Source organism: Marmota monax, unplaced genomic scaffold (genome assembly GCF_021218885.2).
Source record: "Marmota monax isolate L192 unplaced genomic scaffold, Marmota_monax_Labrador192_F-V1.1 WCK01_AAM20220418_F8-fsc00231, whole genome shotgun sequence".
NCBI classification, from domain to species: domain Eukaryota; kingdom Metazoa; phylum Chordata; class Mammalia; order Rodentia; family Sciuridae; genus Marmota; species Marmota monax.
The window spans coordinates 1616682-1642181 of NW_026693458.1; the positions used below are offsets into that span (position 1 = coordinate 1616682).

Here is a 25500-nt window from a genome sequence, read left to right on the forward strand (position 1 = left end):
ACCAACCCTCTCACCCCTGAATTTTCCTCATATTGCAAAATGAAACTCTGCACTCATAAAATAACTTCCCACTTTTCCCTCCACCAGCCGGACAACCAGCATTTTTTCTTTTTGTCTCTGAATTCGATACTTCTCTAGGTACCTCACGAGTGAAATCACACAAGATTTGTCCTCTTATGATTGTCTTATTTCACTTTAGTGTAATCTTTTCAATGTTAAACTATTTTTGTAGCATGTGTCAGAATTTCCATCTTTTTAAATTTTTTTTTTTTTTAGTTGTAGATGGAAACAATACCTTTATTTTATTTATTTTTATGTGGTGCTGAGGATCAAACCCAGTGCTTCACACATGGTAGGCAAGCGCTCTACCACTGAGCCACAGCCCCAGTCCCGAATTTCCATTGTATAGATACACATGTTGCTTATCCATTCATCAGTCCAAGGACTCTTGGCTTTCTTCTACCTTTTAGGTATTGTGAACAATTCTGCTACATATATGAGTGTAGAAATATCTGTTGCTGCTTTTAAAAAGTTATGATCTGTTTTTATAGGAGATTTTGGAAGGAACTTCATTAAAATTTTTTTTTTCTTGAAAATACAAATATCGTTTAATATAAAGGATTAAGAACTCAATTTAGTAGAAAACCACCCAAGAGAACCAAAAAGAGCAATGATACAATTTGTTTAAAAAAACACAAAAAGCATAAAAGTATCCATTGCAAATTTATTATGCATTAGGAAGCTTAAACCTAAAAACCAACAGCATAGTAAAAAGATATGTTATCTCTGTTCATTGAGAACAGGTTTCAAAATATATTTTCTCTTAAATGTATTCAGTCAGTACACAATCCTTTATAAAAGTTGTATATATTTTTTCTGTCAATACCTTCATTACATTTATAAATACAAGATTTACACAGCACCCCATCAAAAAAAATTAAAACCCTTACAAATATCTACATATATTTCATACCTATAAAACTTCCAAAGGAGTGCTTTGTTAAAGGTAGGCCCTAGGTAATGGTCCATTACTGTGCAGCAAAATACATATAAATCTGTAAAGTTTTCTTTGTCCATAAAACATCGCAAAAAATTAGCAAGACACTTATTGTGAAACTGAGCTTCACTAAACCCTCATATTTTGGAAAGGAATTTGATGTGCGTTTTCCCATGAGTTTCAAAAATCAGACAAACAGACTGAGATAAAGATTAATTGAAAATAAATGCATACTACACAGCAGTTAAGGCAGGAGTGTGATGGAACAGAACTGAGAAGTAGGACATGGGAGACGTGGGAAGGAGCAAACAGTAATAATGTATTATGAGTCTGAAGTTGGACATAAATTCTACTGAGACTTGAGTTACTAACTCTCATCCTCTCTTAGGAATGTTCAAATTGTTTAAAACTTTCTTAGAAGCACTCTCCAATTTCTTTTCTTTGTTGCCACTAGAATGCTTGTGTGTGTGTGTGTGTGTGTGTGTGTATGTGGTTTGGTGGTCTTGCTAAGTTGCCCAGGCTGGCCTCGAACAAGTGCTCCTCCTGCCTCAGCCTCTTAGTAGCTGGGATCATAAGCACGTGCCACTGCATTGGGCTAGATGGACTTTTTTTCATCTTTAAAATCATCTTAGGCTTGATGTATTTTCTTTTTTTCTTCTGTAAAATCACCTTGAATCTGATCAGACACTAGGTCCAGAAATCTGAGTTGGTAGTTCAACATATTTGAATTTGTAAGAAAGATTTTCTTCAAGCTGGTTAAGGTTACCATCAATCCATATTATTAATGTTCATTTTAGACAAGCACTGGGTGTAGAGGAAATAAAGGAAGAGTAAAATTAGGTTTTCATTTGACCTTTGGACAAAGGCAAAAGATCCCTGAAACTGAGTGACTATTAAGAATAGCCACTCATCAATACCTCTGGGCTAAGTGGGAATAATTCAAGAAAGAGGACGGAAGAAAAAAGAAGGGATTCTTTACTTGAAATCTTGCCCAAGATGGCAGTTCCACTCTAATCCTGCACCTTCTGTTCAAAAAGCCATGGAAAGATTATTCCAGTTATTAAAGGAAATCCATCTTTTCTATCAGAGATGACTTTTCAAAGTGCAGACGCCAGATGACCTTGAGAATTGTACATTATCTGCAGGGAAGTATTTCAAATCTTACCTTCTTCTAATGTACAAATAAAAAAAGAATGAGAGAAAAGAAACGGAAGGAGGGACAGGAGGAAGGGCAGAGAGACAGAAGGAGTCACTTATCAACTTGGCCCGAAGGATGCCACTAGCATCGCCCCTCCAGCACCATGAAGTCTCCATGTGCTGCGGCTCCCTCCACGGCTCTCAGAGGTGGTCATCTGCAGAATCCCATTTTCTGCTGAGTTTACAGCTCAGTGCTCTGATTCCCAGGCTCTTCAAAGGAGAGCTCCCAGATGCTACTATCTTGCAGCAGTGGCTCAATGTCCTCATCACTGCCTCGTTCTGGGGTGTTGGTTAGGCTTCCGCTGATGCTGTTGCTATGTTTTTGAACTCCACTGGCTTTCCGGTATTCAGGGATGAATAAGGCAACCAGAAAAGACATAAGAACTATACATGCTCCAAATAAAAATGGTGGGCCTGGGATGACAGCTCCCTAATGGGTGTGGGAAACAAATGGAGATAGAGTTTGATTAGTTTCTTTAATCCAAAATTAGTCTTGAATGACCCCAAAAAAGAGATCCCATCACCAAAAAGTAAATCATTTTTCTCAAGCAGCAGATATATCACTAAATGTCAGGGCAAACTAATAGAGCTTGGTATTTGGATTATGACATGGGAACTCATCACTGCTTTTTTGTACAACTTTTGAATAGCTTAACCCAACCTGTAAGCCTGTAAGCAATAGACATTTATCTGAAATTTCATCCTGTAACCTACATCCTATCATGCAGTTCTGTACATAAACATTATTAATTACTCTTTTGCACAGAAATCTATACTAAATCCATACTACTCTATTTTTTTGCTTTTCAAAAAATAATTAAAAAAGCACTCTAGCTCAATTTTTAGCTGGATTTTAAGGACATTTTATTTAGCCTGACGTTAGCCAGAGAGTAGTATCCCGAGTACAGTGATTGTGCAGGTAAAGGCAGAATCCGAACAAAGTTAAGACAAATCGTGTTTATGTAAGATATTAAATTTCTGAAATGATTCTGGAAATTACTGTCAAATACGACAGTAACATACAAGTAAGAATGCTCTTCAAATTTAAGATCACAAAATTTTGCTACCATCAGATATAACCATTGTTTTAAAAAAAAAAAAAAAAAAAAAAGCTGCACTTCAAATTACCTGTAGGGCATCACTGTTAGAATTCAATTCTGGGCCTAACTCAGTCAATTCTACGTGGAACATGTAGAATATAAAGCCATACAGTGCTGGCCCCAGGCCATTGCATAGTCCTCTTATTCCAGTTATGATCCCCTGGGCAACTCCTGTATCAGAATAAAGAGAAGGGAGTCAGTCTTCTCAGAAAAGCATCTCAAGATGTGGAGGTTAACAGTACTCTCTTATAAACCGATAAACTGATTCAACTGGACTGAGCAGAAAGTACAGAGTGCAGGAAAATGGATTAGAAAGATTTCACCATATTTTCATTCATTACACAAACATTTTCTTGATTTTATTAGGCCCATTTCTTGCTCTGTACTGAGGTCTAAGAAGAGATGAAATGACAGTAATTTCAGTTTCTAAAATCCTTTTGGGGATGAATACCCCACATCAACAAGAACTGCCCGTAAATGAGGAATAAAATACAAAACTAATGAACTGAGATCTTCCTGCTCTACTCATTTACTATTGAATTTACAATAAAAATCTGCTCTTTACCTCTGACAGTTCTGGCTATATGTGAGTAAAATGTAGCCCTCTACACCCTCTACCACCAGGGAGACTAGCCCCCATGGCTGCCATAAGCATTCCAGATCCATCTCCACATAGACCTGAAGTGAAATTTTTTAGAAGTACCAATTTTTGGATATCTCTGCTTTCTAACATGGCAGGTGAAAAATTAGCTTGAACCATATGATATGGGTATTTCTGAAGTAAAAAATGGTCAAATATAATTCAGCCTAATACAATGTATTCCAATAGTTTTGTAACATCTGTATTGATAAGTATAAGCATAAACAAAAACTAACAAAATGCATGCCCTGTATGAAAGGAGTCCTCCACAGAAAGCCCATGACTTCACACACCGTACTTCCCTGAGGATGCACAGCCAGCTGACTTACTACTACAGCTAAGGTTGACACAGAATTTGTGGTCTTCCAGTGACACTATTTAAAAATGGTTATGAAGGGCTGGGGTTGTGGCTCAGTGCTACAGTGCTTGCCTAGCATGTGTGAGGCACTGGGTTTGATTCTCAGTACTGCATATAAATAAATGAATAAAATAAAGGTCCATCAACATCTAAAAGTATATTTAAAAAACTGGTTATGAATAAGATGGCTAATTTCTGATGTGAAAAAACAGGTGCAGTGAATAAACTTTCTTTTCCAATCCAGTTTTTGATATTTTTAATAGAGCTCTTAGGCATTTAAAAAAAAATTTCCCTCTAAAATTTCCTATTTCTTGACCACAGTAAGGTAAGACATTAGGAGATGGAGAAGGAAATGGATTATTTCCTGAAAAGGGAGCAGAGACACAAGAAAAATGACTAACAGTCTGCCTTCTGCACAGCACTCGTTACTTACTTTACCTCTCATTCTGTATCCAATCACCAAGAACCACAGATTTATTTTTTCTTTATCCTTTCAAAGAACAATTTCCTAAACTAAGCTCATGAACTCTGAACTATTCCAATTAATTTTAGTTATGAAGTAAAATATTTCATTGCTAACTAGCCATCATTATTTAATAGTCAATCGTTGAAATACGAATAGTCTGGTAAATTCTGACGGAAACAGACAAAAGGAGTAAAAAACTGAAAAAGGAACATCACATTTTCCATTTTAACTCTTAGTAATCTGAACTGATGAGTCCACGTTTTCAAAGTATGAATTTAAGACCAAAGCAGGGAGGAAAACAACTTTCGCATCTGGCAAAGAAACAGGTATGCTCCTGGAACAGGGACAACAGGGCTGTCACCTCCTGCTGTCGATGTGGAGAGCTTTGGGTAGGGAGGTCTCAGCTGAAGGAGGAAACAGCTAGGGCCGCAACCTCACCTTGCTGATCTGAATCTGCATTCCAAGAGACGAGAGCGCTGACTGCCGGGAATGTGATGCTGGACATGGCAGCCACGGTCCCTGCAGCCCACATCATCCTGAAATGACAGCACAGGCTGAGTTCAGGCACCAAGGAGCTCCTGGCTCGAATGCAGTCAGTGGCAAAAGTACAAAGGTCTTTTGTTTCCTCTTGCAAGTTTTATTTATTTTTTTTCCTCTTTAAAAATGGATTTCACACTGTTAATACCGTCACTTCACAGTCTGGGTAGGGGAGAAATTCCAGGAAAGCTTCATTTCCCTATTCTACTTTTTAAAAAATCTTTGCTTCTCCCTGGTTTCCCTAATACTACCTGCAGATGTAAGCTCAATGTAAGCTCTTGTTTCTTTTAATATCATGCTTCCCCATGACATTTCACTTTTCTTTGCACTTCTTAAAGGTTCACCCTCACGCTGCCCTCAAGCTGTGCAGTCTTCTAATCCTCAACAGAGCAGTGTGCCACCAACTGAACAAACACAACCTGCTGCCCTCAGACCTTTGTCCTCTTCTTGGTCAAAGAGGCTTACATGCCAGTCAATATCAAGTTCGAGTGTGCACACTGCGAGGCCCTAACTGTACTTGTGACCTGCTGGACTAGACTTCCTTGGGGATAATGCTTACTGAAAAAGAAAAACTCTTCACGATAACAGTCTTTATAACACTGAGAGAGTTGTGACTAAATCAGCTACTGAACCAACATTCACAGGACCAAAATAAAATTAGAATAAGAAAAACCAACCAAGTTAATCTTACCTAAAAAGTCACAAAGAACAAGTACTTCAAATGACATTCTGATCTCTTTCAGAACTAACCTCTAACCACTGAAGCATTTCCCATTTCTCCAAATCATGTCCTCCATTTAGTAATGCACAGTGAGGGCCACTCTGGTGTCTAAAATGGAGACAGGAACTCCAGTATTTGGCACTCAGGCACAAAGGGAAATGTCATACAACAAAATGGAGCTCAGGAATCTTTTTGGTGCTTTTTATTTCACAGGGCTTTTTCTGGCCTTCTTTTTCAAGGGAATCTAATATACAGTAGTAATAATGTTAGGGTACACATGGCTTTGGAAGAGATGTCAGTGTTTGACAAACTTAAAAATGTTATATTATTACCAAAGGTCTCTCAGCTAATTATGGCAGTGAATCTTGTATTTTTGTTTTGACTGTGATGCCCCTAAAAATTGACAAATATGTTTAAAAAGTAGACACAGAACTTTACTGGAGGGCTGGGAGAAAAGAGACACATATTCAATTAAGGAATGATTCAGTGAAAGCCTGTTGAGGTGAAGGTAATCTTTACAAATTACCTTAAAATTATCTAGTTCCACCCTTGCCCAACTTAATTAAGTCTAAATGTTTTGAAATGTTACATACAACAAACCAGTGAAATAACTCTTCCTTCTTCTCATTACACTCAACTAGCTGGAGCTTTTCTAAGACACATTTGTCTGTTAACTCAGGAGAATCTAAGGGTATAAGCTTACCAGGCCTGAGCTCCAAAACCATACCAGGCCAACTGGAGCATCTGGAAGCCCAAGCCAAGAAGGACAGTATTCTTATTCCCCAACGACCTCATCAGAATGCTAAGAAAGACCGTCTGCAAAGGAAAGGAGACAACCCTGAGAAACCATGAGAACACACAGAATTTGAACACAAGCTTTGTGAACCAAATGAAGCCCACTCACTGATTACCTGGGACCTCTAAGGAAGGGTACAATGCCTACCTGTAATCTCAGAGGCTGGGCAGTGCTATGCATCTCTTCAGGGATGGAATTTCAGGGGCTCCAGGACTGATCTGGGCTTTCAGGCCTTGAGCCTCCTCCCTGAGCAGTTAGCTTGTCTACCTGGTGCTCTACTGGCACCACCCAAAAGGTCACCATAGCTCTTATCAGTTGCCATGATTGAGAGAAGGACACGCCTTAGTCTCTTTGGACAAATGCCAACCACTTAACTACAGGTGTAGAGCAACCCCTGCTGAACATTTACGGAACATGTGGGATTCTGCTGGAAGTTAACAGTTTTATGAAGTTGGGACTGTTGTAAGTTTGATTTTAACAAATATGTCCTCAGTTATATAACTAGTTGGGATAGTCCAAAGGAGAGTAGGATAAAAGATAGCTGGGTTGATCAACAAGGGTCAATGTAAAAAACAAACCAAAATCATGATCAACTTGAAAATTAACATAATTTATATTTGCTAATATAGAAAAACAGTTGTGCCTTGTCAATTTCAGTATTTGGCAGAAATAATCTCATAGTCTTCTTACTTGTCCTGGAAAGTGAATTACAGAAGAGCACTCTGCTCAGTCTGGAGGCCACTTGAAGGCAACAGCCTCTGGGCAGTCTTTTAAGATATAGTGAATTCGGGACTGGGGTTGTGGCTCAGTGGTAGAGCGCTTGTCTAACATTGAAAGGCATTAGGTTTGATCCCAACACCACATAAACAAAATAAAGGTATTGTGTCCATCTACAACTTAAAAAAAAAAAAAGATATAGTGAATGCACCTAAGCACAACAGTAGACCAAGGCAGAGAACGCATTCCCTGCCTCTTGTGATCCTGTATTTATAACAGATGGGAAAATGCTGAATACTCCTTTAGTCACTGCATATATTCTAACTCACTGACTCTCATTTTTTTGTCCTAGGAAAAGTAGAATTGGAAACGTTATTGTTACTTATTTCTACTTACTTTTCACTATTAACACTGAAACATTTTTCTAGTTAATTTTGCAATATCTAAGAATTATATCATAGTTACTTACAATTTTCATTGTTTTAGAGGCAAATAAAAGAACTGACCCAGCAAGTTACAATTCTACTAAAATAATATGAAGTTCCTTCTTAAGTCCTGAATTCAATACTCTTGTCAAAAAGGGAAAGTTTTGTGGGTCATGTCCCCATCAAATTTCTGGATCTGATGTTATACTCTAATTGTATAAGGTGTGTCACAGCAGGAGCACAGGGACTGAGGCAGCAATTCAGGGGCTCTCCCTATCTTTGTATATGTGTTTCCTGTGAATACTTTTTTTTTTTTAAAGCATGGGTGAAATTATACTCACCTGAGCTACGATAGACAGAATTCCTACCATAGCAATGAATGCTGCAATTTTAACAGATCCAAAGCCTATGACCTAAGGAAATGAAAGAAAATATCTAAGTAACAAAGATAAGTTCTTTTAAAACAACAGGATAAAATAGTTGAGGAAAGTTCATAAAATCAATGGCAAATTAGAGCAGTGCTGAAACCTGAACCTACTTAACCAGTATTTTATATATAAATCTAAGAAATCATTATAAGCAGGCACATCTTAAATTGTAAAATGTTATTTTGATAATATTTCTTACTATATAGCTACCTTGTTTCATATTTCCTCTCCACTTCCAACTTATAAATTGACAAATCTAGCAATAATATGCAACAGAGAAATTATGAAAGAAAATGGCTTGACTTTTGATGTTGCAAATACAAATCTGCTCACCAATGAAGTCAGTGGCTATCAATTGTGGCTGCATATTAAAATCGTGTGGGGGGAAAAGGGGAGGAAGTGGAGAGCAATGAGATGCTGGAGTCCACTGGAGACTGATGATATCAGACTCCGAAGTCTGGCCCAGAGACAGGTTGTTCTAAGAAGCTCCCATGGCACTTCTAATGAGTAAGCAGCAGAAGTGGGCTGGCAATGACTTCTAAGCACTCTGATCTCCACATTAGCTCTAAAATGCCTAAAATTCTTAAGCTTTAAACACTAAAATTTAAAAAGGACATAATTATTAAAATTCTATAAAATTCAGAACAAGTATTTTTAAATAATTTTATATATTCTTCTCATTTTATGAGTATCTTGCTCCCAATCTCACAACTATATAAAGGTATTGTGTCCATCTACAAAGTGCTAGGGCTAGAATTCCAAATTAGTGCTGTTGATAGTAACAATATTCTATTACCATCTAATTACATGCAATTAAAAAAAATGGAACCTGAGAATTTAGCTTTATTTAGGGATTCTCAGCTTATATTTATAAATACAGAGTATTTTTAATAGCTTTATGGAGATAGTTTAAATAGCATACAATTCACCTATTATAAGTGTACAATTCAAAGATTTTAGTACATTCATAGAGTTGGGTAACAAATCACCAAGATTAATTTAAAAAGATTTCACCACCCCTGGAAAAAAATCACAGCACCCATCAAGAGATCCATTCCCCCAGACTACCTCTTCCCTAACCCGCTTCCTGTCTCTGGCATTTTATATAAATGGAATCATATAACACCAGGGTGTTTGTGACTGCTTCTTTCACTTAGTATAGTGCTTTCACGTTGTTGTAGGGCATATCAGTACTTCATTGCTTTTTATTGCTGAATGATATTCTATTATATGGATAGAACACATTTGCTAATTTATTCAATTAGTTAACGGATATTTGCATTGTTTCTATTTTTTGATTACCGTGAATAATGATCTGTATACAAGTTCTGTGCTTTCATTGCTCATGGATATATACCTAGGAGTAGATCTGCTGGGTCCTGTGGTAACTCTACATTGAGCATTGTGAAGAACTGCTAGATTCTACACATTCCATACTATTTTACGTTTCCACCAGGATGTCTGAAGGTTCTGATTTTTCTACATCCCTTTCTTTTTTATTATAGCCATTCTAGTGTATGTGAAGTAAAACCTTGTTTTGATTTGCATTCCCTTGACAGCTAATAATGTGCATCTTTTCATGTGTTAATGGGTCTTCTGTGTATCTTTCTTGGAGAAATAACCTATATTTTCAATTGGGTTGTCTTTTTATTAATGAAAGAATTCTATATATATTTTGGATACAAGACCCTTACCAAATGTAAGAAAATGTTTTGTGTTAATTACTCTTAAAAGCAAGCATAAATATAAAATAACATGGAATAATTCTTATTTGCTGTTATAATTGGTGATGGTTGTGGCAAAATGGACATAGTATAGAAAAAAGAGCTAGAAGATTAGAATTGTAGTTGTTTATTATCTATATGAAGAGATCTGATTCTTTTTTACTCTGTTCCTTGGGTTTTCCTATTTTACCTACATTTCTGTCTATATTAAGTGCACATTTAATGTAATTATAAATGAAAGCATAGTTTTCTATATTAAACACTATCTTGCCACTCTTCTCAGGAAAACCAGCAGATGAGATTTCATCAAACTTCACTTTGGGGGCTGGAGTTGTAGCTCAGCTTAAAAATGCTTGCCTAGCAAGCCCAATGCCCTAGGTTCAATCCCCAGCACCAAGGGAAATATTCATTTAAAAGTATCTACAAAAAGTAGGAGAATTTATCTTAGAAGGAGGACAGTTCTACCTTTCCTGTGAAATCAATAATAGGGTAGGACCAAATGAAAAGTAGGTCAGGTCTATGCAAGTCCAGAGACCAGAAGAACAGCTAGACAAGGAAGGGTAATGTTTGCTGTAATTATCTTAATCAGTCACCTATCTGGGTGAGGGTAAAATAGGTGTATACTTCTAAAGAGAAAAATATCGGCAGAGAGAATAGATTCCATTTATTGCTTGTGAACCATCTTGAGGTCCAGAGCAGCAGCTGAGAAGCCAGCAATGAGGCTGGGTCAGCAAGATGGCTATAATCAGACCCAGGTGAAAGCTCATGGATACTGTCATGAATTTAAAACATTATGCTATATGGATGTATCTAACTTCTTAATTCATAACTGCTGAAATTTGGAAGCAAGCAAGGTATCCTTCAGTAGGTGAATGAATAAACTATGGAACACCCAATTGCTAAAATGAACTATGAAAAGAATGAACAACAAGCCAAGAAAAGACATGAAGGATGCTTAAATGCATATTACTAAGTGAGAGAAGTCACTCTAAAAAGGCTATAAACGGTACAATTCCAACCCTATGACATTCTAGCAAAGGCAAAACTATGGAGATAGTTAAAGAGATCAGGAGTTGTGGGTAAGGGGAGGGATGAATAGGCAGAGCATAAGGAACTTTAGGGCATGAAAATACTCTGACACTCAAATGCTGGAAACATGTCATTGTACTTTTGTCTAAACCCACAGAATGTACAACACCAAGAAGTGAAGCCTAATGTAAACTACAGACTCTGAGTGAGGCTAATGTGTTCATGTAGTTCATCAATTCTAACAAAAAGACCACTCTGGTGCCAGGATGTTGATAGTGGAAGAGGCTGTGTACCTAAAACTGCTCAATAAAAGACTTAAAAAATTACAATAAATTCTATTTCTGCTAATCCTCTCTGTATAATTCTCAAAAGGATTTTTTCCACAGTAGATATCTTGCTAGATTTTATTTTATTATTATGTTTTGATACAGGATCTTGCTATGTTGCCCAGGCTGGTCTCAAAGTTATGAGCTTAAGTGAGCCTCCTGCCTCAACTGAGTAGCTGGGATGACAGGCATGTGTCACTGCATCTGGATTCTTTTTTTAAAAAAATTTATATATGACAGCAGAATGCATTACAATTCATATTGCACCTGGCTTTTTGCCACCTTTTAAGTCATCATTGAATTAACTCTCTGTCAGCACTAATAACTAGAAGCAAGTTCACATTTTCTTCTCTATAGAGTTTTCCTAAATTATCCTTGGATAGATTCCAATCTTTGCTGTTCCTCACGTTCAGATGCCACTAGACATCCATCACTTACCTGCCTGAGATAGAGAAAAAAACTTGAATACTGTCCAGCTTCGGGAAGATACGAAAGAAACACGGTGATGCAGATTAAGAAGACAGTAGAATCTTTCCCAACTTTCTTCAATGACTGGGAATAAGCAGAAAGCAACATAAAAAGCTAATAGATATAATGTCACCAACATTTGGAATATGGGTTCACTAAGTTGATCTATTAAGATGGATAATGAAAGTCCAATGCATTATAAAAGGAAGTCAGCCTTAATATGAAATCTATAACCAGCTCTCTGTGGAAGTTTTAAGTTCTTATTTTAGAAGTATGTATTTCCAGGATTGCAGCTTTTTAAAAAGCACTTGCTCACCTTTGTTAACACTGGTTAACACCCCTAACAGGTCCCAAATATCCTATAAACAGGCCCTGAAAATGTATTTCTATAGATTCACTGAAGAAAATCACTTTTCTCTCTTGATTTATTTTTAATATTTATTTTTTTAGGTGTAGATGGACACAACACAATGCCTTTATTTTTATGTGGTGCTGAGGATTGAACCCGGGTCCCGCCCGTGCTAGGTGAGCGCTCTACCGCTGAGCCACATTCCCAGTCCCTTCTCTCTTGATTTATAATATAACTTCTTTAAGATCATATCCACTATAGGGTTTTCATTACACCTAAGTTCATTCTAGCCTTCAAAATATTGATTTCAATTTACCTGTAAACCTAGTAGACAAAAAAAAATATGCTTCAGACCAGTAAGAGCCTTTTGAACATTACAACTTTGTTGAAAAATCATTTTTATTTACACAGTAACTGAACAGAACCGAAAGGTGTACTGTTACTGAAGGAATGGAAAGTGCTGCTGTACAGCTAGGTCACCATCCTGTAACTTTTATATAATTAATAGCAAAAATAGCCAATGAGGGCTGGGGTTGTGGCCCAGTGGTAGAGCGCTTGCCTAGCACACGTGAGGCACTGGGTTTGATCCTCAGCACCACATAAAGATAAATAAATAAAGGTAATGTGTCCATCTACAACTAAAATATATGTATATATTTAAAACAATTAAAGAAAAAAAAAAAAAACCAGCCAATGTCTGTTGAGACCTTGCTTCACACCAGACGCTAGTTCACTGATACATGTGAACTGTACAGTTCTCAACTCCCCTGAAAAGTAAGCCACAGTAGTTCCACTTTACAGAGAAGCCTCTGTGCCAAACTTGATCTCCATATGACAATGGTGGGAAGCCTAACTGACGGGCTTCCTGGTCACTCCTGTTTCCTCCCCCAAACTCCTTCTTTGTTTTCTGACATTCTGGCCCCAAAAGAACAGACAAGGTCAACCAGGTTATGCTCTGAGTGGGCATTTTAGAAAAAAACTTTGATGAAATACATTTCAATTTTATTTGTACTTTTCCTAAAAGGTAAACTTGGGGGACAAAAGAGCAAAAATCAAGTCTCTGGTTCTTTCCCCCCCCCCCCACATGTTGTATTTCTTTCAAGAATAATTTCAAATTAGAAAGGGATTGGGGAAGAGATAAGATACTTTTCTCAGCATTTTTTCTGATTGTTAGTGAAGTATATCCTTTACCACCTCCCGACTCACAAAAAAAATTTTTTTTAACATAATTAATAGCAAAATCTAGGTTCACAGCCTCTGGTCATAGTGTATGTATATTAACAATTTAGAAAATAACTATTTTAGTCAGATCAAATGCATCATCCTTTTTGAATTAAAGTGAACTCACTTCAGATGACCACCTTCACTTAATTTACTTAAAAAAAAAAAGAATGAAAACAACTATGCAAAAAGAAACTTCTTTCATAAACTGTCATCAGAGATTAACTGGACTTTTACCTTTCTTCTCTTTTGTATGACATGCTTGGCTTAGGTACCAATTCTACATATTTTGTAATTTAAGATTTTCTATTTTTACTGGAGAAAGCAATAGATCTATCTGCTGGGATCCTCGAGGCTGCATACATATTATTTTATTTGCTTGCCGTAGACAGATATTTACAAAGTGAATATTTTAATTTACCGCAAAAGGGTCTGCTTGTTTCCAAGAAATCTGAGTTCCCCAGGAAACCGGTCTCATTTTCTCTGGCAAAGATTCTGGAACAGCCACCAAGATGAAACAGATGTCCAGAAGAGCCACCACTGTGGCCACTAGCACAACGAGGCTGTCTCCATAACTTGCAGAAAGGTATGCTCCAATGGCAGGGCTGCTGACCAGACTAGCTGCAAAAGTGGCTGAGACCTGTTGGAAAGTGCACTGTCACTTAGGGTGGCACAGATGAACACCTGTAGAGAAAACATGTTCCTATCCAGAGTCCTGCCTGCTGCAGGAGCACACCTGTGAAAAAGCACTCTCTCACCCAGGGTCCCCCAGGTACACCCCTGCACCAATCCTTTCTCCTGGCTTTAAACAAGAAAAAAGAATCTGTTGCATACAAATTTGAAGAATGAAAAAGAATTAAAGTAATTCTGTTTAATAATTTATTCACATTTATTTACTTGTGAATAAATTAGTTTGTTAACTAACTGGAGATATCCTGGAGAGCTATGGGGAGTAAAAAATATCAGAAATTAAAATTGTAAAAACTTACCCCATAAATAAAACATTCACTCTGGTCTTTAACTGGAGAATGGAGATGCATGGAGAAGGGTATAAAAATAATCCCTGTAGAGTTGATGATAAACCTACAAATTTCTCAGGGAGTGTGCCTGATTCATCTTTCAAAAACCTGGCACTATTTCACCATTTGGTGACTATTTTATTAGCACCCAGAGTGAAGAAAAACCCTGATATTCTTAGGAGAAAAAACTAACAAAAAAAGAATGCAAAATGTGTTGAGAAGTTTTCTTTCTGATTAGAAGTGAACTGTGGATTTCATAACCCTATCAACTGTCCAATACAGACCACAGAGCCAGTCAATGGCATGTACAATCTGAAGCCACACTGAGTCTCTTCCCACTGTGCTCTTATATTCCCATACTGTGAACACTCAGAAGCTTATTGGGCAGACTCCAAATTATAACCAAATTGAGTAGCAAAAACATATCTGTAAGGTATTTAAACTTCTAATAGGTCTTTACAGAAATCATCACCTATGATTAGAATTATGATTCCTGGTAAGCCAATGATGTTCTTCTATCATCTTTCATCCCCCAGCTTAATTTAAAATTAAACATATCTGAAATTCTATCATAGCCAAAACACTATAGAAGCCAAAAATCAAAGCAAAGCATTTCTGGAGACAGAAAGAAAAACAAAGGGGAAAAAAAAAGAGGGGGTGGTGATGTTAATTCCAATTTGGGAATCAAGAATTCCTTTCTTCAGTGTTTAGTGAGTACCTACTATGTATCAGTCGAAAAAGATAACAAAGCTCCTGCTCTTTCTACTTAATTTGAGAAGATTAGGACCACCACTGTAAATTGCAGTGGCATGTGAACAATGATGAAAGCAATGCTTAAGTCTCTTCAGGTTCTGTGGGAGCACTGGGGTAGAATCCTCAGGGTTAAGGGAGCATCACTGCAGTGTCCTGAGGTGCAGAGGGAGGAAATCTATGATGTTACAAAACTAATGACCACCTTTTGCAATGTTTTGCCTTTTTTAAAATTTAAAGAATTTACTCATTAACAGGACTATTCACTGCTGTGGCATGGAAAAAAATTATCCTTTCTTGGTTTACTAGAGAAAGTTTAGTAATGAAGGTACATATACATTATATATTGTCCTTCAATGGATTTCAAAATGCTTTTTAGAATTGAACTCGCACATCCTGAAAGTAAATTGCAATAAATTCACCTATCTCTGTAAGACAGGTAGGCTGCAAGGGGCAAATGTCAAGGTAGTCACTGGTCAAGGGATAAATCCAGCAGTCTACTTGCTGAATCACTGGAGCTGGCTGGGATACTTCAGCAGGTCCCTGACTCAGCTAGGATGTGCACCCACTGGCTTCTCTCAGTGTCCCATGAGTAGGCACTAATCTAAACTGCCATCTTAGGTGATGACACCTTATGATGATGAGCTAAGCTAAGAAGGTAAATCAGAGTCATTTCTGGTGACTATTTCAAAACTCACTCTCTCAAAAATCTTGAGAATTGCTGCTCAGCCCCATAGCTTTGTGAATAGTTTTCCTGATGAAAGCAAGGGACAGAAATCTCAGAAAATCGCAGGGAAATGAGTGTCTCTGCAGGCATCTCCTATGGTGCAGAAGAAAGCTATGTTACTGTGATGAACAAGCTCTTGGCACTCTGTACCATTCTGAGGGCCAACCCTACATGCCACCTTGAATATCCTGCATTGTTTGAGGCCACCCTGTCAGCTTTCTCCTCTGTCCTCACAACGCTCTGCAGATGCCCTTGTTTCAGGATAGGGCATGACAGACATGCATGGGAAGAATTCAAGAAGGAAGGAGAGCGAGCAGATGGCAGTTGCAGGGAGGAGGGGCTGAATGAAAGAAAAGTTTTTGAACTACTGATATCTAAAACTGACAAAGTAAAAATTGCTTTGTCTTGTGGAAGGGTGGACATTTGTCTACATGCCCATCCCTGATTCGTGAACTTATGCACTTAGTCAACAGTGAAGGTATACTTAACTCTATTCCAGGAAGTGGGATTTAAAGAAAAGAGTAATTACCTGGGTTTCTGACATTCATTCCCCTCTAACCTATTATTCTCCACAATCCAGCCAGATCATCATTATTCTTATTATTGTTTTGAACATTTTCATTTAGAGGAATTTGGAAGAAGGGTACTGTGTACACTCACATGTATGTACCAACAGGTTCAGGCACGGAAAACGGGCCCGCACATGTTCATGTGGTTCATCCACATGTGCTTATGCTCTTTTTCCCTGAACTACTTGAAAGTAATTTGCAGAGTTGTGACACTGACCCAAAATGCTTCAGCTGTCATCTTCTAATAGGTCTTTCTTCTCCTACATAACCACAATACCATTATCATGTCTGAGAATATCAGAAAGATGGTCTAATAAACCAAATTATCAAAGTCCCCTATAACTTTTGTTATTTTTCAACAACTATTTGCTGCCTGAGTGAATAGTTATTTTTCTACAGCACTATAAATCAAATGAGTGCCCAAGACACTCAACCAGCTACAGAGTAACGATGGATTAACTCGCTCAGGCTCTAACACCTCTGTAATTCCACTTCTGAGTTGTATTTTAAATCTTACTTCCCAGTGAATCTCTAATATAATGTTAAATATCACTCCAATTTAAAAAAATTAAGTCACTATCTTACCCATCCATAAGCAGTACTTCGCTCGTGCTCCTGAGTGACATCAGCTACATAGGCAAATATCACAGAGAACGTGACTGAGAAGACTCCAGACACAGAAATCATCGCAAAATACCACCTATAAAAAGATTATTTTTATTACCCAGGAGAGGCATTTATGTATAGCTTTATACCAGCCCCAAGACATCATGTAAAGATTACAAACCAAGAAGTAAATAAACATGTATAGGTAATGTATATTTAAAGGCAGAAAAATTAAGATGAGGAGGAAGACACTGTTATTGCTCAAAGGGATACATTTGGTCTAAAAAAATGAAAAAACAAGAGAAAAAAAGAATAAAGGGCCTGAGTAAAAGTTAACAGTTTTAGGTATATAGTTTCAAAGGTAGCCAACAGAATAAAAATCTTTCAAATTTTCTTACTTTAATTAAGAAAAGGACATATATGACAAATGATTTTTAAAAATCTACATAAAAGGAAAAAGCATAACAAAAATATCAATGCAATTAAGACCAAAAATGTCTATTATATGCACAGATGCAAACCTAATTAAGCTGGGTGCAGTGGCACCCACCTGCAATCCCAGCGGCTTGAGAGTCTGAGACAGGAGAATTAAGAGTTCAAAGCCAGCCTCAGCAAAAGAGAGGAGCTAAGCATCTCAGGGAGATCCTGTCTCTAAATAAAATACAATATAGGGCTGGGGAAGTGGCTCAATGGTCGAGTCCCCTGTACTCCAAAAAGCAAACAATCAAGACAAAACAAAACAAAACAAAAAAACCCTAGTTAAAATATTAGCAAACAGAATCTTAGAAAAAAGCAGAGTTCATTCCAGGCAACAGGAATATTTCAATATTAGGAAACAGAGTAATACAATTAATCCTATTATAACTCATAAGGAGAAAAAGCAAATAATCTCCATTCATGCTAAAAATCCATTCCATAAACTTTCATATCCAACCTTGATTTAACAAAAGAAAATCGCTGGATAAAATAGGAATGAGAAATTTTCAACACAAAAGCTAGCCTCGGATCTAAGGGTGAAACACTGAAACATTCCCCTCACACCTCTGAGGAACAGCCCACAATCATAACTTCAACCTTATTCATTATTCAGCAAAATTAACAAAATCAGGGAGCAGTATAATGACGGGGAGGAAAAAGATAAAAAATTATTTACAGATGACATTAATATATCTAGAGAGTCAAGCAATTATAAGAAAAATGCTCATTCTGGAATAAAACAGAAAGGGCAAGATTTACAGGAATAAAACTTACCAACAAATGTACAGATCTAAAGAATTTTAAGCTAGCAAAAGACAAAACAAACAAACAAACAAAACAAAAAACAAAGCCCAAACTAATTGGCAAAGCACAATATGTTCTTTCAGTATCAGTAGTAGATTATAAAATTTTATCACTTGATAGAAAATAAAATGATTATTAGAACCCAACAAATTTACTTGTTTTTATTTCTTTGGTGCTAGAGATTGAACTCAGGGTGCTCTACTACTGAGCTACATCCTCAGCCCTTTTTTTATATTTTAACTTTTAGTCAGGATCTTGCTAAACTGCTAGGATTACAGGTGTGCATCACCACTCCTGGCCCATTTGTTACTAGAATGTAACAAATGTTGACATGAAATGTCAAAAATCAAATAAAAGTATTTTTACACAAGGCAACAAACAAACCCAATGAATCTATTAACTGTATTAAAAACCAAAACAAGTCTGAGGATGTAGCTCAGTGGTGGAGTGTTCATCCCAAAATTCTCTGATTCTCAGCACCATATCAAAATACCAACAAACAAAACACTCCACCAAAAGAAATTTTCCAGGTTTAAGTGTTGTATTTCCATAGAAAGGGCATCTCAGCAGCATGAATAGTACCCAAAATACCACGCTCTGGCCTCCAGAGGATGTAGAAATTCCCACCCCTCTATGGTAAATAGAGAGAGTTTGGCTACCTGCTAGATTTATTGCACTTAAGGGGAAAAACTGAACTCAAATTTAAATTCATATTATGATTTAGAATGGTTTATCAGTCCTACCATACTACACCAAAAGATAACTCCTATCTATTATGATACAAACTATGCTCAGGTGTGCCCCAAAGCCATGAGCTGACAAAAACAGTATATTTGCAATATCCATGAGCCACAGTGGTGAGGCAAGGGGGTTGTTAGCTACTCCTGAGATGACACTCCTATAAGTGACACCATAGCAATAATATCTGCCTTTTATTTCTATTTATTTACCTAAGTAATTTATCTGAGAGTTAATTCTGTGAACCTTTTCCTTTCTCATTTATAAAATGGGCATGGATGTCCATAGCCCAAACTGGCTTTTGGCAGTACCAAAGAGAACAAATGAAAGCACAGGTACAAATGCTTTGAAATGGTTTTGAAGTTACCTACAAAAGTTAAGTACAGGGGCTGGGGTTGTGGCTCAGTGGTAGAGCTCTTGCCTATAACGTGTGAGGCACCGAGTTTGATCCTCAGCACCACATATAAAAAAATAAAGGTCCACTGACAACTAAAAAAATAAAAATAAAAAGTTAAGTACAGGTTGAGTATGCCTTTCAGAAATGCTTGAGACCAGATAGATTTTTTTTTCTTTTGGAATATCTACATAAATACCATGAAATATCTTGGGGGTGAGACCAAGTCTAAACAGGAAATTCATCCATGTTTCATACATACTTTATACACATAGCCTGAAGGTAATTTTATGTAATATTTTTGACATGAAACCAAGTTTGTGTACACAAACCACCAGAACAGTCGTGTCAGTGGTTGAAAATCTTTGGAGTGTGGAGCATTGAGAATTTCAAATTTTTGGATTAGGGCTGCTTAACTTCAATTATTCTCACATGACTCAAAACAGACTGGTACAATAGTGAAGAGCTGAGCCACTCACCACGGGCTGATCCTCATCAGTGGGATAGGGAAGCAGGTGAAGAACACAGTGCCAAGGAGAAAAGGCTTCCTCCCCCACACATCGGACAGAGCGCCTATGAGCGGGGCACTCAGAAAAGAGAGCAGGCCCTGGGGAAGAAACAGAAGCAAAGATTAGATTTGGGATGTGATCCCCCAATTATCTGCAATTCTTATTTTCTAGATGCAGTAGTTCCCCAAACAGAATAATTTGAAACATTAAATACAAACTAATTTTTTTTAAAATTCAAATTCACATTCTAAACATGCTATTAGAAATGGAAAAAAGGAGTTAAAAAGCTTGCTTTCTAGAAGAAATTAAGAAAAAGATGATGTGAAACATATATCCATGGTTGGGTCTTAAGATTAAAATGCACTGAGCATATGGGAAGAAGCCAGAAACTTAATTCACCTTAATAAATACATTAGGCACACTGCTTCCGTGCATGGCTCAGGATTAAGCGGTGCGATGAAGATACCAAACGAACACATGCCTATACCTCAAAGGGCTTTACAGGGATAAAATATGAGTGTATATACCTTAAATATCCAAAAGAAAAGTGGATTCTTTGTCATTTAAAAGTAAAGATTCTCCCTGACTAGTGATTTCAGGAGGAAGGAACAACTCATTTTTCAGAGCTGAGGCTAAGGGAAAGTGAGTTTGAGACAAATAACATACACAGAAGCAAAGAAACTCACATCTTCCACTTGCCTATTATTTACCAGTCACTGCTAGCCACTTTTCATATCAACACTACAGATAAGGGAATGGGAGAGAGTCAGTGATGGAAAAGGGTAGAAAAATGTTGGTAATTAATGAAACAGGTGATGACACAGGCATTCATTATATTATTTCTTACTTTTACACATTTAAATTTTCATAAAATATGTTTAAAAAATTTCTCTGGCCAGGCATGGTGGCACACACCTGTAATTCCAGTGACTCAGGTGAGGCAGGAGGATCCCAAGTTCAAAGCCAGCCCTACGCAACTTAGTGTGAACCTATCTCAAACATTTAAAAAAATCTGGGATGTGGTAGGCCTCTCACTGGGGTATTGTACATGGACTGCCTTGAAGAGTGATTGCCCATAATACTTCTTAGCCTCAAACACATCCTGCATGCAGTTGCCAATTATGTTCCTACATAATAAGGTCCCTAAATGGCTCAGAAGCTTTCAATGTCTCTCCAGTGCCTGAGGAATCCAGTCCAGGCTTCTAAGCAGAAGGTGATCTGAGCACAATCTCTCCTTCCAACCCCCTTTCCCACTGTGCTGGATTCTCAGATGCAAGGGGGCACCTGAATTTCCCTTCTCGCATTTCTGGTCATTGCAGTCCCTTGGTGTACAACCAATTTTGCTTTCATTTCTGGCCACAAAAGTCCAGAAATGTATTTCAAGACCCTCAATTTCTTGATGTTCTTCTTAATAAACTTTTTTACAATTAAAAAAATCTGGGATGTGGATTATTGGTTATGCATCACTGGGTTTAATCCCCAGTACAAAAACAAAACAAAACAAAACAAACAAACCCCAAACCCTTTGCATAACATATAAATAGGACTCACCAAAATCTGACCACTGACATAATATCCTATGCTTTGGCTACACACAATGTTTGTGGTTTTCTGAATGTACCATGTTCCTTTGTGCATAGGCTCCCACTATGCCTGCTATCCTTCCCACACTTGGACCAGTAAGCTGCCAGTCATTCTTCCTGACCAGGAACAAGAAGCACCTCTTCCTCTAGCTAGTCTCTCAGCTAATGAAGCAGTATTCATTACATCATGGGGATAGGGTAAAGGGAAGGGGCATAATAAACAAATCTCCCCATATAATATATTGTCACTTCAAAACTTCATTGCAATTCTACTTTTTGCCTATCTTCTCTACTGTATTAAAAACAGAGTAGTATCAGAATGAGGAGGCTCCTTTTGATCTCTGTACCTGAGGTCTATACTAGAACCCAGTTGGTGAACTGAACAGAACTTTTAAGAGTAAATCAACTCACAGAAGTTTCCAAGATCACATAGCTGGGAAGAAAAAGGAACAGATTCCAAACTCTCTTTGGCCACCAGTTAACCCCACACGAATTGTCCAGGAGAGCAGATATGAGTAAAATAAAGTAAGTAGAGGTGAGAGGAGAACTCAATGGAAAGTGCAGCTGAAGAGAAAAGCTTTTTTGGCTCCTATGAAATGTAAACTTTACCCATGGCCCAGGAAATGAATCTTGACTCCTGAGCCACCATAGACTTCAAGGGCATTTGATGTGGTCTCCTATCAAGAGTAATAGAAGATTAAATATATTTCCTTTAAGAGCTAAAAGATGGCAGAAGAAGGGCTCAAATTTAGGACTTGTGATAATTAGCTTCATGTATTTTAGAAAACATTTTATGTTGCTTCAAAATCTCACAAGTAACAGTGAAGACCTGAGAAAATGAAAAGAAATTTAAGAGGGGAAGGCAGTAGAAAAGAATAAACACAAACACCATCAAAACAGTAACAAAAACTTCTGAAGTACAAAGAACCCAGGAAAAGTTTCTGGACAATTTTGATTTCAGATTTCACACATTGCTAACATTGGGAATTTACATTGTGTGTGTGTGTGTGTGTGTGTTGCGGTGCTTGAGCCCTGCACATTCTCTAGCATTGAGCCATGTTCCCGGCCCCATGTATGCCATTTTTAAGTAACAGATATGAGAAGGCCAAGTATTAAAATTATATTTAAAATAATGTAGTTTGATAGAAAAAAATTATTGCCTCCTAGATTATGTATTTAAATTTCATTTTAATACCTACTTTAAATATTACTGAAATAAAATCCTCAATGACAATAACAGACACTAAAGGTATCTTCTGTTTTATCAAGATGCTGTAACAATTTAATAGAACACTTGCTTCTTCGGAAAACATATTTCCTAAAAATCAGAGATTTTCTGCTGTCAGTTAATTTCTTTACTACCCAAACTGGCCTTAAATCCCATCTGGCTACATTACTAGAGCTGTAGATTGAGTAGAACATTTTGTACTTTGATGGGTAAGTACTTCATAAATATTGAAGCTGCAGAGTACAATTTGCAAGTAAGAACAAAATGCTTAAAAATTAAAATCAGACTGACATGAAAGCCCTAGTCTTCATGTGAAATATAGTCAGTTCTCATTATTCACAATGGTTATGTTTTATAAAGTCACCACAAACACTGTATTAGTGCACGTAGAACTACAGCTCCCAGGGGAAACAAGGACAGTGTGTGGCCTTGATCAACCTGATAGAAACACGCACATCAAGCAGCTCAACACTTTTCCCTGCTCTGAGTGCATCTGCAAATAATCATGAAAGCACTATGAGCACTGATTTTGGGGTCAATACTTACCTATTGAGTAGGTGAATTCAAATATGGAATTTACAAATAACGAGATTAACCCAACAAGTATAGGCCCTAATTTTACAAAGCAGCAACTAAAGCTCATTAAATTAAATGAAATTACCCAAAACATTTTTAAAGTTTATAAAGAATGGCAAATACAACTCACCAAAAGCAAACATACACAAATTTTAAATTAGCAGTCATCATAGAAATTCAATCACACATTTTCTTAACATATACAACTGGCAGAATATTTGATAATATATATAGTTTGGGTCAGTAGCCTTAAAACTAAAAATAGTATTTTGTGTCCCTTAAAAAATTATAATTAACTTTATAACTAAGTTTGAGAAGAATCATGGTACTTCTGAAAATTAAAGTATAAAGTCATATATTTCTGAAGATTTAAATTTTTCCATAAAAACTGTTAACACTTTTGGGCAAAACTGCAGTTTCCTTTAATAAGTCAAGAGGAACTTGCAACAAGTAAACACTGGTAACCCCTTATTACATTCATTCTTATTTTTATTATTCTTATTGTACTGAGGACTGAACTTAGGATCTTATGAATGCTACGCAACAACTCTACCACCCAATTACATTCCCAGTCCTTATACAATAGTTTAATAACAATGATTTTTAAATCTCTTCTATTCCTTAAAACTAAATCAAAGAAAAATCTCACATCAGTGGAACTGCTATTCTTTTTCATATAACTGACAAATACAGATCTTTTAGTGCAAAAACAATTTTTAAAACAGGCTCATAGGACCTGAGATTTTGCACATAGTATAGAGCTTCCTTCCCAGAGTGCCTATCAATCAGTTTAATAGGGAAAAAAAGCAAGCCACATAATGTGAAGTTAATTCAATTACATGAGGGCCAGGAAAGGAGATCTGTAAAACATGGGGAGCTATGTGCTGCAGAATCCAAGGGAAGCAATATAGGCAAGAGAGCTGGGGATTCTGAGAGATGGAGGAGGGAAGGCAAGAAAAGCAGGGAGGAGTCTCCAGGAGAAAGCAGAAAAAAATAAAAGAAAAAGGAAAGTTAAAAGGCTTTCCTGAAGCTTAGAAATAAGCCACTGCTTCAAACTTCTCATTACAAGAAAGCTTAGTAGGTCTTAAAGCAGCAATAATAACTGCCAGCACTCACACACACCACACTGATCTACACATTTCACAAGAATCCACCTCTCTGTGAGGTGGGCGCTACCAGAGTTAGTAAGTAGCCTATAGGCCCAGGGCTCCCAGCTGCAGAAGTGGGATTCAGCTCATGTATCTGTGTAGCTCCACAACTTGAGCTCTAACCTCTAGGCCCATGATTCAGACCAATTATTAAACTAATTTAATATTAAGAGTACAGTCTAATATAAAAGATCATAATATAATATATGAAGTCATCTGTCTCAACTAGGCTATTTTAATGGTTTTTAAAAAGATGACAAAAGGACAATCTTTATTTCAGTTCCAAGTATTTTTTTTTTGGTGTGTGTGTATGTGGCACGTGCACACGTGTATAGGTGTACTTATGAAAAGCATTCTGTGCCTAGAATTAATAACTTGAAAGATGTCCTGTTTTTTCCCTGAGATTTCTTAACATTATCAGACAATAGTTTCTGTGCAGTGTATGCTAAACTACTGTGCTAAGCACTACTTGATTTAAAATGCAGGGGACACTTCATAGCAATTCCTAGGACTACAGAAAACCATTAAATTCCCTGGAAAAGTGTCCTGGTAGAGGAACAGAAGGTCATGTGGCTATATTCTTGATAAAAATCAAATTGAACAGTGAAGTCTACAACAGAAAGAAGATATCAGTGTCAGCGAGTTATGAGGACCCCTCAGGGCGAACCCTCAAGCTGGCTCCCAGGGTCTTCCCTGGCAGCAATGTGAAACCTAAGTGTGTCAGTCAGCTTCTCACCATTGTAACCAAAAATTTGACAAGAACAACTTGAAGGAAGGTTATTTTGGCTCATGGTTTCAGAGGTTCTCAATCCATGGTTGGTTAATTCCACTGCTCTGGACTGGAAGTGAGACAGAACATCATGGCAGAACGTG

General features: G+C 37.2%; 1 protein-coding gene across 2 annotated transcripts in view; it reads right to left on the minus strand.

Annotated features, from left to right (window-relative positions):
* Positions 1–704: 704 nt before the first annotated feature.
* The window catches only part of Mfsd14b (major facilitator superfamily domain containing 14B), a 64695-nt gene continuing 39899 nt past the window's right edge, over positions 705–25500 (minus strand). For both annotated transcript variants that reach the window (XM_046457695.2, XM_046457696.2), the window contains 9 exons: positions 20063–20190; positions 17150–17264; positions 13921–14139; positions 11900–12013; positions 8296–8367; positions 6720–6832; positions 5197–5294; positions 3323–3465; positions 705–2624 (listed from right to left, as the gene is read on the minus strand). In XM_046457695.2, the coding sequence (XP_046313651.1) occupies positions 2376–2624; positions 3323–3465; positions 5197–5294; positions 6720–6832; positions 8296–8367; positions 11900–12013; positions 13921–14139; positions 17150–17264; positions 20063–20190 (1251 nt within the window). In that variant the 3' untranslated portion in view covers positions 705–2375. The remainder of the gene's footprint in view (positions 2625–3322; positions 3466–5196; positions 5295–6719; positions 6833–8295; positions 8368–11899; positions 12014–13920; positions 14140–17149; positions 17265–20062; positions 20191–25500) is intronic.